Source organism: Myxocyprinus asiaticus, chromosome 17, assembly GCF_019703515.2.
Source record: "Myxocyprinus asiaticus isolate MX2 ecotype Aquarium Trade chromosome 17, UBuf_Myxa_2, whole genome shotgun sequence".
NCBI lineage: Eukaryota > Metazoa > Chordata > Actinopteri > Cypriniformes > Catostomidae > Myxocyprinus > Myxocyprinus asiaticus.
In genome coordinates, this window is record NC_059360.1 from 25937685 (window position 1) to 25951182 (window position 13498).

General features: G+C 37.7%; 1 protein-coding gene and 1 long non-coding RNA gene across 2 annotated transcripts in view; one reads left to right on the top strand and one right to left on the bottom strand.

The window, feature by feature from the left end:
* Nucleotides 1–9700, bottom strand: LOC127455276 (uncharacterized). Its single transcript, XR_007899652.1, has 3 exons — nucleotides 9602–9700; nucleotides 2247–2417; nucleotides 1–53 (listed from the first exon to the last, which is right to left on the bottom strand). It is a non-coding gene; the product is annotated as an uncharacterized LOC127455276 (long non-coding RNA).
* Nucleotides 9241–13498, top strand: part of LOC127455274 (G2/M phase-specific E3 ubiquitin-protein ligase-like) — a 25126-nt gene continuing 20868 nt past the window's right edge. The window contains exons 1-2 of the mRNA XM_051723016.1: nucleotides 9241–9583; nucleotides 9717–9814. Of these exons, the coding sequence (XP_051578976.1) occupies nucleotides 9532–9583; nucleotides 9717–9814 (150 nt within the window). The 5' untranslated portion in view covers nucleotides 9241–9531. The remainder of the gene's footprint in view (nucleotides 9584–9716; nucleotides 9815–13498) is intronic.

The following is a 13498-nucleotide window of genomic DNA, read 5'->3' on the forward strand; positions in this document are numbered from 1 at the left end:
CTCATGGTACAGCTAATCCAGGTCTTGAAATCCTCAAAATACCAGCTTCCCTGCTGGAGAGAGACACAACATAGTCAACCACTTAATCACAGAAAATCCACAGGAAATCTCAAATATGTATTTATTAACATTGTCTAATCCACATGCTTCCTTTAATGATGTGGCTTTACCCCTTTTCTGTAGCCTCTGTACTGACCAGTGAAAAAAGTTTGTTGAGCTTGCCTTGGGCTGAACTGTTTATTATTTATGCATATGGCCACATTCTCAGGGGATCAAAGCAGACAAGTAGTGGACAGTTAATCCCATGGAAGCTTAATCCTCAAATAGAAACTGAAGAGATTTATGTTATATGGGACCATGGCAATCAAAGTGTATGGATAGGTCAATTTTTCCCCCAAATCATAAGAATACATATGGACGTTGTGATATTGGGTAACAGTTGTTGTATATTTCTGAAATTATAAACACAAGTTTGAATGGACAAGCATGGCAAAGGAGAATTTGCATGGACTATAGGTTAATTAAGGGATAATGTACAGTCAGCTGGTCATTATCACAAAATAAACTCTGACAGTGTGTCCAGGACCCCAGTGCAAAGCTGGCGACAACTTAGTAATCACTACTTGCCAAATAAATGAATAAATAGACATAAAATATTGATTTGAGTTTAAATAATAATAAGAAACCATGGAGTGATATGAGAGACATGGAATTAGCACAGTGTAGAAGATCTGAACAATGGTAAAATATATACAGTTTAGTGGCCATTATACGAAAACAGAATGCCACGATTGACCAATCAGAATCAAGTATTCCAAAGTTCTAAAATAAGATGTTCTTGTATCCTCTTCCTTCTTGCTTATTTGATGATCCAACGAATGAATTTAATTGAGCTGGCAATCCATGCTGTTAAAATAAGCCCCATCTTCCCTTTAAACATTATGACAAAATATTAAAGCTCAAATTTTTACAGATTAAAGCTATAATTAGTTAGCTACTATTGCCTTTGGGAATAATTCTCTCCTTTGTCTTCAGGGAGTTTGCAGGTGCTAACACGTGTGCCTAATTGACTAGATAAAGCAATTCATTATGGAGAAAACGAATGATCTCACTTTCTCTGGTCTGCAGTTTAAACCTCTATATGGTGTATATGATAAACAATCTCCAGTTCTCACTCTACTGAGACCATTATATCTATCTATCTATCTACCTATCTATCTATCTTACTCGAGTGTGTGTGTGGTGCAATTTTATATATTGTTTGGTACAATTTTATAGTCAAACATCTGTACCGTTTAAACAGACCATTGGACAGACATCATTATACCATTAAGCTGATCATAAACTCTGCATCATAACCTTCATTTCACTCTACCGCATGCGTCCAGCAACAAAAAACTCCGACCCGACCTTCCTTCCAGAGCCGGTTGCAATACAACACATAATTCATTTACACACTGCATACAAATATGTGGACAATTAACTCTTATTGTTTGCATTATAAATTGGTATATTTAATGGGAGCTCATCCACATGTGCTCTACAAGCTAGAAGAACACATACTGAAGCTGCGTCATTGTGCAAACTGCAACGCCCCATCCACTGCAATCATGCCCTGCTACCTGATTTCAGTGCAGAGCCAGAAAAGGAGGATAAATTACCCCTAGCACAGCACAGAGCTTTAATTATAGTCTTGCAGACAAGAGAAAGGCTCATTGATGTGTAGATGAGGATGGACTATGCATGTTGCACTGAAAGAACCCATGTTTTGGTGGTTCTCTATCAAAAGAACAGCTGGGTTGCCATTTTCTCTCAAATTAGATTTCACCAAAGCAATGCAATGTGAAACTAAGAGACACAATTTCAAAAAGTAATTTTTCTTGTTTGTTGAGTCATAAGAGCAACAGGAAAAGTCAATCTTGAATTATGTTAGCTGGCAAAAATGGCAAAGGATGCAAACATCCCAATCATCTGGGCTAGGTTCAAAGGTTGAATTGAAATAAATGCAATCATTTTTTGGCTCAACCTTTTCAGACCCTGCAGCAGAATAATACCATATCACAGAAAGGCTGAGCTTTTGCATGCAACAACATGAATTAACAATTTCATACATTCAAATGAAACTAGTGATATTTAAAAGAAGAAACAAAGAGTTCAATCATGTCATTTCAGCAGGGGAGGCATGCTTTTTATAGATAAGCTGATACAGCTAGGTAAGGGAGGGAATGTTGGGTGAAATGTGTTACCTCTGTCCAGAGACTTGGCACTGTAGTGTGAGTCCTGGTGCTGGCAGTCCATCCTGTGTGTTTGTTTTCAGAGTGCTTTTAAAAAAGGTTATGTGGTGAAACACTGGGGTTATTGATACCCCTGGATGCCTCGGAGAGAAGAAGGCTCCACCCAGTCATGAACCCCGTGACCTGAGGGTGACAAAAAAGAAGAGAGCACACACACTCACAGGCAGGCATATCAAACCTATTTGTTTTTCCTTTGTTCCCCGGTGGAAGTTTGTGTCTTACTTTTGCTTTTCACCCTTAGAGAGTTTTCTGTTATACAAATCAAATTATTACATAAATATTTAACAAGTATTAACATAAACTCATGTATATGTATAATTCAGTTTGGTAATCTTTCAAACAAAAAATCTGATAAATTACATAAAAGGTCAACAAATTATGTAGTTCATAAGGAAACAAACAATTATATAGGTTCAAGACATGATAACAAGACAAACTAAATTTTGCCTGGAGTCAAAAGAGCCCACCCGCAAGATATTATGATATTCCAGTCCCAAGATATGGCTTAGGTCCTTTTTTTAATGTAAATCTATGGGATTCCCTGCCCCACCATTTTATTGTCTTATAAAATCTAAAGTATGATTACTTAGAAACACAATAGCACACATCTTTTCAAAAAGCTGCATGATTTTACCGATTAATCGGTGTCGATAGTTGATCAGCAAAAGTCTACGGCAATAGTTTTTTTTTATTATTATTATTCCTCCGTGTTCCTCTATGGCATGTGCTATTTTAATTAGATAATCAAGTCATCTAAATTGAAGCAAAGGCATGCAAAGAAAATTGTGACTTTATGGAAATATACCCTATCAGCACATACATTGTGTCTACAACTTCATATCTTGTGAATAATAATAAACCTTATTCCTAATCAAACCTCATCTGGTAAATATATAAAGGCTATATGAAAAGCTTAATTTGGTAAATACTTAAATATAGACCATTGTAACGGAGCCAAGTCTCCTTCATTTCAAATTAAGAGCCCCTTGAGTGTTTTGGGCTTGTTTATAGTTAAAAGTCCCTCATTATGCACCAAATCTAAATTTTTTCTGGATTATTGGCATTTTGATTGAACAATAAATTTAATCTGGGAGTTTTATTAATTTTGTACTCTTGTAGCCTCTATATCTGTGCCCATTACAATAAGGAATTATTTTTTTTACATTCTTTAAATCGAATTTAAAAACTATCTGCCGACTAATCGGCAAAATCCACTATCGGCCAACCTCTAATTTGAAGCATCAGTCATGGCTGTAGCACAAATAATACAAGATGAGTTACACGTTAAGATGTAATACTCAGGGTTAGAGGTTTGTATAACAAACAGTAACCGTGATGCTTTACTTAGTAAACACCAGTAATGAACACCTTTTGATAAAACGGAGTATATTACCAAAACGAATGTTTTCTAAGTTAGACACAAGTGATTATATATGTTAGCAAAACTTTAGACAATCAGAGTAAAGTGAAGAAAGAAATATGCAATTCTCTCATGTCTCGCTGCTACTCTTGCCCTGAATCTTTTCACATTTCTGATTAGCAGACACATTTTATCACTCTGCAGACAACTCAATTTTCGTTTTGGGAGGGGAAACAGAGAGGGTGACAGCCCAGGGCCTTTAAGGCGGCTTGAGGACCCCTGTGAGCCCAGTGCTGAAGCTGATAATTAGACTTCCCTGAACTACAGGTCAAAGAGACAGAATTATTTGGCCTGTGTAGACAGTAATTTCCTCAAGCCACACAAGATGAGATATCGCAAGCTGTTATACATGTGCACCAGGAAGCATCAAGAGTGGGGTCGGAGGCAATTCTATTCCCCACAGATATTCGTATATTGAAAGGGCAGCTAACTAGGGACCATGATCATTTAATTTGACTTCTTTCAGGGGGCCGTGTTCCTCAGCCATCAGTTTCAGGGACTGGTTTGCAGCTCTTACATAACCTGATAATAATATCTAGGTTTTGCCCCTGCTTTTTTTTTCTAGAGGAGAAAGCTCTTCATCAGGGTTGGCAGTCATGTCGATTATACATATCAAAAGTGACAGAATATAATGAAAAGTTTGCTGTCCCCTGTGTAAGCACTATCACTCTGGCTATGATAAAAAGAGGCTGGGGGGTTTCAGAATGTAGCAGAGGTGTGTAGAAGTGTGGGATTCGGAATGCATTATACCTTCTCGGAAAGTCTTGGGAAACTAGCAATATTCAATACAGTGGATGATTGATGCTTCATTTGATTGGGTTAAACGAAATATTGTTCTAAAAATGGCAGTCATTCCACCCTCCTTTCTTAGTGTGAGAGATATATGCAAGTGTATTTAGAATACATATTGAACTACTATTAACACACATCCCCTGCCCCTGCAATAACAAAGCTATGTGCCTTTTTCCATATTTTGAGTAGAGTTCTGGATATAATTGGCAAAATCTGCAGTGTTCTCAGCAGGGCACTAGTCACAAAATTACAAAATATAAAGAAAACATGATTTTCTCTATGACAAATGGAGCAATTTGTATGTAGTCTCAAAGTTAGTCGACTGTCTGTGTAAATATATACAATGTTACATTATCCTCAAACATTTCATATGGCGAATGACACCTGTTTCACAAAGTACAACAATGAAAAGGAGAGAAAGTTGTGGCAAATTCTTCAAGATAGTCTTTACTGAAAAAGGTGGTTTTTTTGTGAGACAGAGGCTGATGCATTGGCTGGGAATGCAAACACGGGGACAGCTGTATAATTATACTATTTTTACTGTCGGGAACTCAGTATGTGAGAGGAGAATTAGCATCACACCTGTGCATAATTGGCTAAATTAGCTGCCATAATGCAAACTCTGAGAAGCATTGGACACTGCTGTGTTGAAAATTGGGGGAGTTGTTTGGACTCCCTCTGGAATTAAGTCAAGGGAAGAAATGCATGGCCTGTAATCTTATATCTCAAGTCAAAAGAGCATTCATGGACCCCCTTGCAAGTGTTGTCAAAAAACAGGCAAGTCAAGACCTTGATTGAGGTCTCCTGGATCTGCTCAGGCAGGACAAACAGACAAGCAGCCCAGCACTTATTTGTTTTAATCCACTCCAGTGAATCTCTGAATCAGTTGTGTCTGCCCAGCCAGGGCAGAACGGGTTAGTTTACAGGTGCATCCAGTGACTGAATGCGAATTTCATGAGAACAAAATTGTGCTGGATTTGGCACATACCCAAAATAGTACTAGAGAAATCTTTTAAAACACTTTTCCTCCAGGGGCACCAGATGTTTTCATCAGTTCTTATTTTAGAGACCAATGAGTTAGTAGGCTTCTAGGTCAAACAGCACAAATACAATGATTTCCAGTATCATACATAAGAGAACATCTTTCCTGACATAGCGTTGTACAGCAGCTTTCAATGATGAAACTGGCACACAGTCTGATTTCATCACAATCTCCCAATCCATGACATTTTCAGATATCTGTAAGGATATTCTCTCTCTCTCTCTCTCTCTCTCTCTCTCTCTCTCTCTCTTTAAGAATATTTTAAAGAAAGTGCATTTTGAATTTGAAACTAATTTTGAAAAGTCTAGAACAGGAAACAGAAGTTTTATATTATGGGATTTTAGGGTAAATAGGGTAACGTAGTAGAAATAAATGAATGAAATCAAGAAAAGCATGTTATTTACTATTTATTACAATTCTTTATTAATTGCCTAAATCAAACAAAACATTATCCACAAAGTATTCTAAGCATAAACTAACTATTTATCCTTTTTAAATATGGGAATACTTTTAGAAAATATAAATATATTTATAATTTTACCAACTTTTGACATTTCATTTTACCGAAAAGGGGGCCCTATAAAGCAGTCTTGAGTGGATGTGTTAATTTAGTGGACAAATGTCATCAGTTGATCTTCAGGATATCCTTCTCAGATTTGGGATGACTCCGACCTTAAACAAAGAGTTCTTTGAAATGTTTTGATCTACTACCACCTACTGGTTATTTACACTGATGGGGAATCAACAAGGCGGCTTGGGTGTAAACTTAATACAGAGCATGTGGAAAACATCTGACATGAAAGGAAATAATGTATATTTGTATAAAGATTACAAATGCGCGAGTACATTACGATAGCCTTCTAATATATGACACAATAGACTAGAGGTTTGTAAGTGAAGGCTGAAGCAGCTAACCAAAAAAAAAAAAAAAAATGATCACTGACTGTCAATGACTATCAGACTTCTTCTCTTCATTTTTTGGCGGATCGGAAACAACTTTTAAATGTGCATACCGCCACCGTGTTACCGTACAAGAGTGTGTATCACCATGTCACTTAGCTCATATTCTATTATTATAAAAAGTGCCCTCCTGATCTCTCTTACCCCTTCTTCCTCCCCTTCTGTTCCCAATACCCCTTTTAGATCCCACGCCCGTCCTGTTTCTCTTACTTTGTCATGTAAGTTTCTTCTGTCAGATTCATATATGGAACAATGCATGATGACATGATCTACATTTTCTTTATCTCCACAGTTAGCACACTTATTACTATTTCTTTTCCCTAGAACAGCCAACATACTATTTAATCCTGAGTGATCTAGTCTGAGTCTTGTTATTATTATTTCCTCTCTTCTGTTCTTTTCTTTATAGACCTTTATTTTAACTGATTTTTTAATTTTATAATATCAGATCTTCATCCCACTTTTCCTGCCAAATCTCCATTCCTTTATTCTTAATCAGGGCTTTTCCTTCTCCTTTTCCTAATGTAATTGATATTGCAATTTCCTTTTGTAAGACTTATTTTGCAAGCAAGTCAGCTCCCTCATTCCCTTTCAGACCCTCATGAGCTGGCACCCAACAAAACTGCACATCAATACCATCTCTATGGATCATAAACAAATTTTGAAATAGTTCTATGATAAGATCTTCTCTATCACTTTTCCTCGATTGGACGCTTCCCAAAACAGCGATTGAATCAGAGCATATTACCACCCTGTCTGATTTAACCTCTTCAACCCATTGTAACCCTATTATAATTGCCACTAATTCTGCTGTGAACACAGATAAATAATCAGAAAGTCTATGAATATTTTAAACTTAGGAATGTTTAGGGGATGTGGATTCCCACACCCCCTTGCTTATTCTTTGACCCATCTGTGTAAATTTTAAGGTAGTTGAAATACTTATTTCTTACATATAAATTTGCTTTGAAACCCACTTCATTTGTTTGCCATTCTCTTTTCTTCTCTAATATATTAATATCTACTTCTGTTGCTGGATAAAGCCATGGTGGAATATTACTAATTGGGGAAGTCCTAGTGAACTCTATAGACTCCAAGCCATATTCCCTAGCTCTGAAGTGTTATTTTTGTGGGGTTTTCCTCTCTACATCCTTTTAACCTACTCCAGTATGTAAGTGATAATTTTTCTCTTCTGAGCTCCAATGGTATTTCACCTGCTTCTATTAGAACAGCATTAATGGGGGTTGACTTTATGGCTCCTATACATAGTCGTAGAGCTCTATACTGTAATCTGTCTATATTTAGTAGAATTGTCTTAGCTGCAGCTGGTATATAGACTATACATCCATAATCAATTGTTGATCTCATAATAGCTCTGTATATATCAATTAGTGACTGCTTATCAGCCCCCCAATCATATTCAGCCACTGCTCTTAGTAAATGTATTACTTTCTTGCATTTTGATTCTATATGTTTAATATGCACTTTCCATGTGTATTTATCATCTAGCCATAGTCCTAAGTACTTAAACTCAGACACCCTCTCCACTGGCTCCCATATAGTGTCAGCTTCTCAACATCAATCTTTTGGTTATTTGTAAATATCATATAGCAGGACTTACTCATTGACAGCTTAAACCCCCATTTATATGACAATTTTTCCACTTTCTTTATTGCTTCTCTTAATTTTCCTATTACCTATTTCACATTTCTTCCCCTTATCCACATAGCCCCATCATCTGCATATAATGCAGATTTGATACATCCTTCAAGATCTGAGAAAATGTCATTTATCATGATATTAAACAGTGTAGGACTGATTACACTACCCTGTGGGACACCATTATCAATTTCAATGTCCTTAGACACTTCCTCCCCAACCTTGACTTTAATTTTCTTGTCTGATAAAAAGTCTAGTATGCAATTATATAATCTCCCTCCCATACCCATATTACTTAATTTAATGAGCAACCCTTCCCACCACATAGAATCGTATGCCTTTTCAGTGTCAAAATAGACTATTGCCATTAACTCCTTCATTTTCATAGCCTTTTCCACTTCATTACTTACTCGAACAAGAGCGTCAGTTGTGGATCTTTCTTTTCTAAATCCAAACTGATACTTGCATAATAATCCTCTCTGTTCCAGAACATATGTTGATCTACTTACTATTATTTTTCCCACCCATTTACATAAGTGTGAGGTCAAAGCTATGGGCCTGTAATTTCCCAGATTAACAGGACCTTTCCCTGGTTTGTTGAATGGTAATATTATCACCTCTTTCCACACGTTCGGTATAACTCCTTCCCTCCATATTTTTTTAAAGAGTCTCTGTATAATCTTCAAAGTTTCCACAGGCATTTGTCTAAACATTGCATAACTTAATTGATATTGTCCTGGGTCTGAATACCTGGTGTCTTGCAAAGGTATTTTAAGTTCCGACATTGAAATATCCACATCAAAAGCTGACATATCATCTTCTATCTTTTCCCTCACATTTTCATTTACTCTGATTGCCCGTTCTTTTTCTTGTCTATGTATATCATCTATCATGTTCGACTATCAAACTTAACATTTTACATTGCTATAAAAGCACTCTGTGCTGACATTTATTTTGAAGGAGAAACGGAAGTGGTGTATTGTGTGACCTAATTTGCCTTTTCCGCAGAGCGGTGTTTTGGTCAGAGCCCCGCCCACCGGAAAACCTCTGTTTTGGTTTGAATTTAACCAACCGAAAGCAGGCGGAGGCGGATTTTCCCGGGGAGAGGGAGTTTTAAATTTTTATTCTGCGATTTACACACGCAGGTTGCTCAGATATATTTTATTAAAATTAGGTGTACGTGTTCTATGTTTTTTTTTTTTTTTTGGTAATCTTTTAACTTTGATAACACTGAAGTGAGTTCAATGGCAGTTAGCGAGTTAGCAGCAGACTGCTAATTGTTAGCGTATTTTTGCGTAAGTCACAGAGATCGTTTTAACATTTCGTAAAGTTTTACTCACTGCGCGCTGTCTAACAAACTAATCATGAGAGCGATCAAAGAGAAGGGTACTGAAATAAAGGACGATAAAGACCTGAGTAAGTTGTTTTTCTTACCAGTTTGTTTACCTATCAACGAATCTTCCAATGTCTACCTGATGATAATGATCAATATTCGGATATCTCACTTTATACTAGATAAAGTTCATTGAGATCTGTATCTGCCCTGTAGTTTGTGATCTTTGTAAGCGGTCCGACAACAGTCCAAAAAAGTATGGGGAGAAGATCACGCTCGAAAAGCACAACCTGACTGTCCACTATTTCTGCTTGGTGAGCAATTGCCAGCTTACAGTTTTTTGCACTTTACATTTTAAATTAATAACATGCTGTCAGCTGACTATAACTATGGCCACTGACGTCAGTTTTCCATTTAAGATGCACGTGTTGTGTGTTTGGACAATACATTTAATTTTGGAGTTCTCCCTTTTGAAATGGTTCAGGTTAAACTGTTGGTGGAATCCTATTCCATTTTCCCCAAGACTAGTCTGTTAAGATTCTTACGAAAACTGTCAAGAAAATTTAGTAGTCCTATTTTACTAAAATATATATATATATATATATATATATATATATATATATATATATATATATATATACACACACAGACACACACACACAGTACTGTGGAAAAGTCTTAGGCACATAAGATGTTTCACAAAAGCATTTGTCTTAAGATGGTTATTTATATCTTCAGCTTTAGTGTGTCAATAGGAAATATAAATGTTAGACTCCCAAACATTACTTTTGCAAATAGAAAATATTAAAATAGAAGAACAGGGAGCCCTGCAACAGATGGCATGACCCACAAAGCCCCCCACTGAACATTGTCTCAGTCTGAGTTTACATAATGAGACCGAAGCAATTGAGACAGCCTAAATAGATTGAAGAACTGTGGCGAATTCTCCAAGAAGTTTGGAACATCCTATCTGCCAACAACCAATAAAAACTGTGTCCAGGTGTACCTAGAAGAATTGGGGCTGTTTTAAAGGCAAAGGTGGTCACACCGAATATTGATTTAGCTTTTTATGTTTACTGGACTTTGTATGACATTAAGTGATAAATGAAAACTATTTATGTCATTATTTTTGAAGACATCCTCACTATGCAACATTTTTCACAAGTGCCTAAAACTTTTGCACATTACTGTGTATATATACAGGTGCTGGTCATATAATTAGAATATCATCAAAAAGTTGATTTATTTCACTAATTCCATTCAAAAAGTGAAACTTGTATATTATATTCATTCATTACACACAGACTGATATATTTCAAATGTTTATTTCTTTTAATTTTGATGATTATAACTGACAACTAAGGAAAATCCCAAATTCAGTATCTCAGAAAATTAGAATATAGACACCTGGTGCCACACTCTAATCAGCTAATTAACTCAAAACACCTGCAAAGGCCTTTAAATGGTCTCTCAGTCTAGTTCTGTACGCTACACAATCATGGGGAAGACTGCTGACTTGACAGTTGTCCAAAAGACGACCATTGACACGTTGCACAAGGAGGGCAAGACACAAAAGGTCATTGCAAAAGAGGCTGGCTGTTCACAGAGCTCTGTGTCCAAGCACATTAATAGAGAGGTGAAGGGAAGGAAAAGATGTGGTAGAAAAAAGTGTACAAGCAATAGGGATAACCGCATCCTGGAGAGGATTGTGAAACAAAACCCATTCAAAAATGTGGGGGAGAACCACTACGCACAGACGTATGCAAGACATGGGTTTCAGCTGTCGCATTCCTTGTGTCAAGCCACTCTTGAACAACAGACAGCGTCTGAAGCGTCTCGCCTGGGCTAAAGACAAAAAGGACTGGACTGCTGCTGAGTGGTCCAAAGTTATGTTCTCTGATGAAAGTAAATTTTGCATTTCCTTTGGAAATCAGGGTCCCAGAGTCTGGAGGAATTGAGGAGAGGCACACAATCCATGTTGCTTGAGGTCCAGTGTAAAGTTTCCACAGTCAGTGATGGTTTGGGGTGCCATGTCATCTGCTGGTGTTGGTCCACTGTGTTTTCTGAGGTCCAAGGTCAACGCAGCCGTATACCAGGAAGTTTTAGAGCAGTTCATGCTTCCTGCTGCTGACCAACTTTATGGAGATGCAGATTTCATTTTCCAACAGGACTTGGCACCTGCACACAGTGCCAAAGCAACCAGTATCTGGTTTAAGGACCATGGTATCCCTGTTCTTAATTGGCCAGCAAACTCGAAAAAAATTCGCCTGACCTTAACCCCATAGAAAATTTATAGGGTATTGTGAAGAGGAAGATGCGATATGCCAGACCCAACAATGCAGAAGAGCTGAAGGCCACTATCAGAGCAACCTGGGCTCTCATAACACCTGAGCAGTGCCACAGACTGGTCGACTCCATGCCACGCCGCATTGCTGCAGTAATTCAGGCAAAAGGAGCCCCAACTAAGTATTGAGTGCTGTACATGCTCATACTTTTCATGTTCATACTTTTCAGTTGGCCAAGATTTCTAAAAATCCTTTCTTTGTATTGGTCTTAAGTAATATTCTAATTTTCTGAGATACTGAATTTGGGATTCTCCTTAGTTGTCAGTTATAATCATCAAAATTAAAAGAAATAAACATTTGAAATATATCAGTCTGTGTGTAATGAATGAATATAATATACAAGTTTCACTTTTTGAATGGAATTAGTGAAATAAATCAACTTTTTGATGATATTCTAATTATATGACCAGCACCTGTGTATATATATATATATATACAAGAAGTCTTTACTGCGCCAGTGCCACAAAAAAGCCCGGTTACAATATGCCCGACAACACCTTGACACGCCTCTCAGCTTCTGGCACACTGTAATTTGGAGTGACGAGACCAAAATAGAGCTTTATGGTCACAACCATAAGCGCTATGTTTGGAGAGGGGTCAACAAGGCCTATAGTGAAAAGAATACCATCCGCACTGTGAAGCATGGTGGTGGCTCACTAATGTTTTGGGGGTGTGTGAGCCCTAAAGACATGGGGAATCTTTTGAAAATTGATGGCATGATGAATGCAGCATGTTATCAGAAAATACTGGCAGACAATTTGCATTCTTCTGCATGAAACGCTCTTGGTCTTTCCAGCACGACAATGACCCTAAGCACAAGGCCAAATTGACCCTCCAGTGGATACAGCAGAAAAAGGTGAAGGTTCTGGAGTGGCCATCACAGTCTCCTGACCTTAATATCATCGAGCCACTCTGGGGAGATCTCAAACGTGCGGTTCATGCTAGACGACCAAAGACTTTGCATGACCTGGAGGCATTTTGCCAAGATGAATGGGCAGCTATACCACCTGCAAGAATTTGGGGCCTCATAGACAACTATTACATTGATGCTAAAGGGGGCAATACAGTGCATCCGGAAAGTATTCACAGCGCTTCACTTTTTCCACATTTTGTTATGTTACAGCCTTATTTCAAAATGGATTAAATTCATTATTTTCCTCAAAATTCTACAAACAATACCCCATAATGACAACATGAAAGCAGTTTGTTTGAAATCTTTGCAAATTTATTAAAAATAAAAAACGGAAAAAATCACATGTACATAAGTATTCACAGCCTTTGCTCAATACTTTGTTGAAGCACCTTTGGCACCAATTACAGCCTCAAGTCGTGATGCTACAAGCTTGGCACACCTATTTTTGGGCAGTTTCTCCCATTCTTCTTTGCAGGACCTCTCAAGCTCCATCAGGTTGGATGGGGAGCGTCGGTGCACAGCCATTTTCAGATCTCTCCAGAGATGTTCAATCTGGTTCAAGTCTGGGATCTGGCTGGGCCATTCAAGGACATTCACAGAGTTGTCCCGGAGCCACTCCTTTGTTATCTTGGCTGTGTGCTTAGGGTCATTGTCCTGTTGGAAGATGAACCTTCACCCCAGTCTGAGGTCCAGAGCGCTTTGGAGCAGGTTTTCATCAAGGATGTCTCTGTACATTGCTG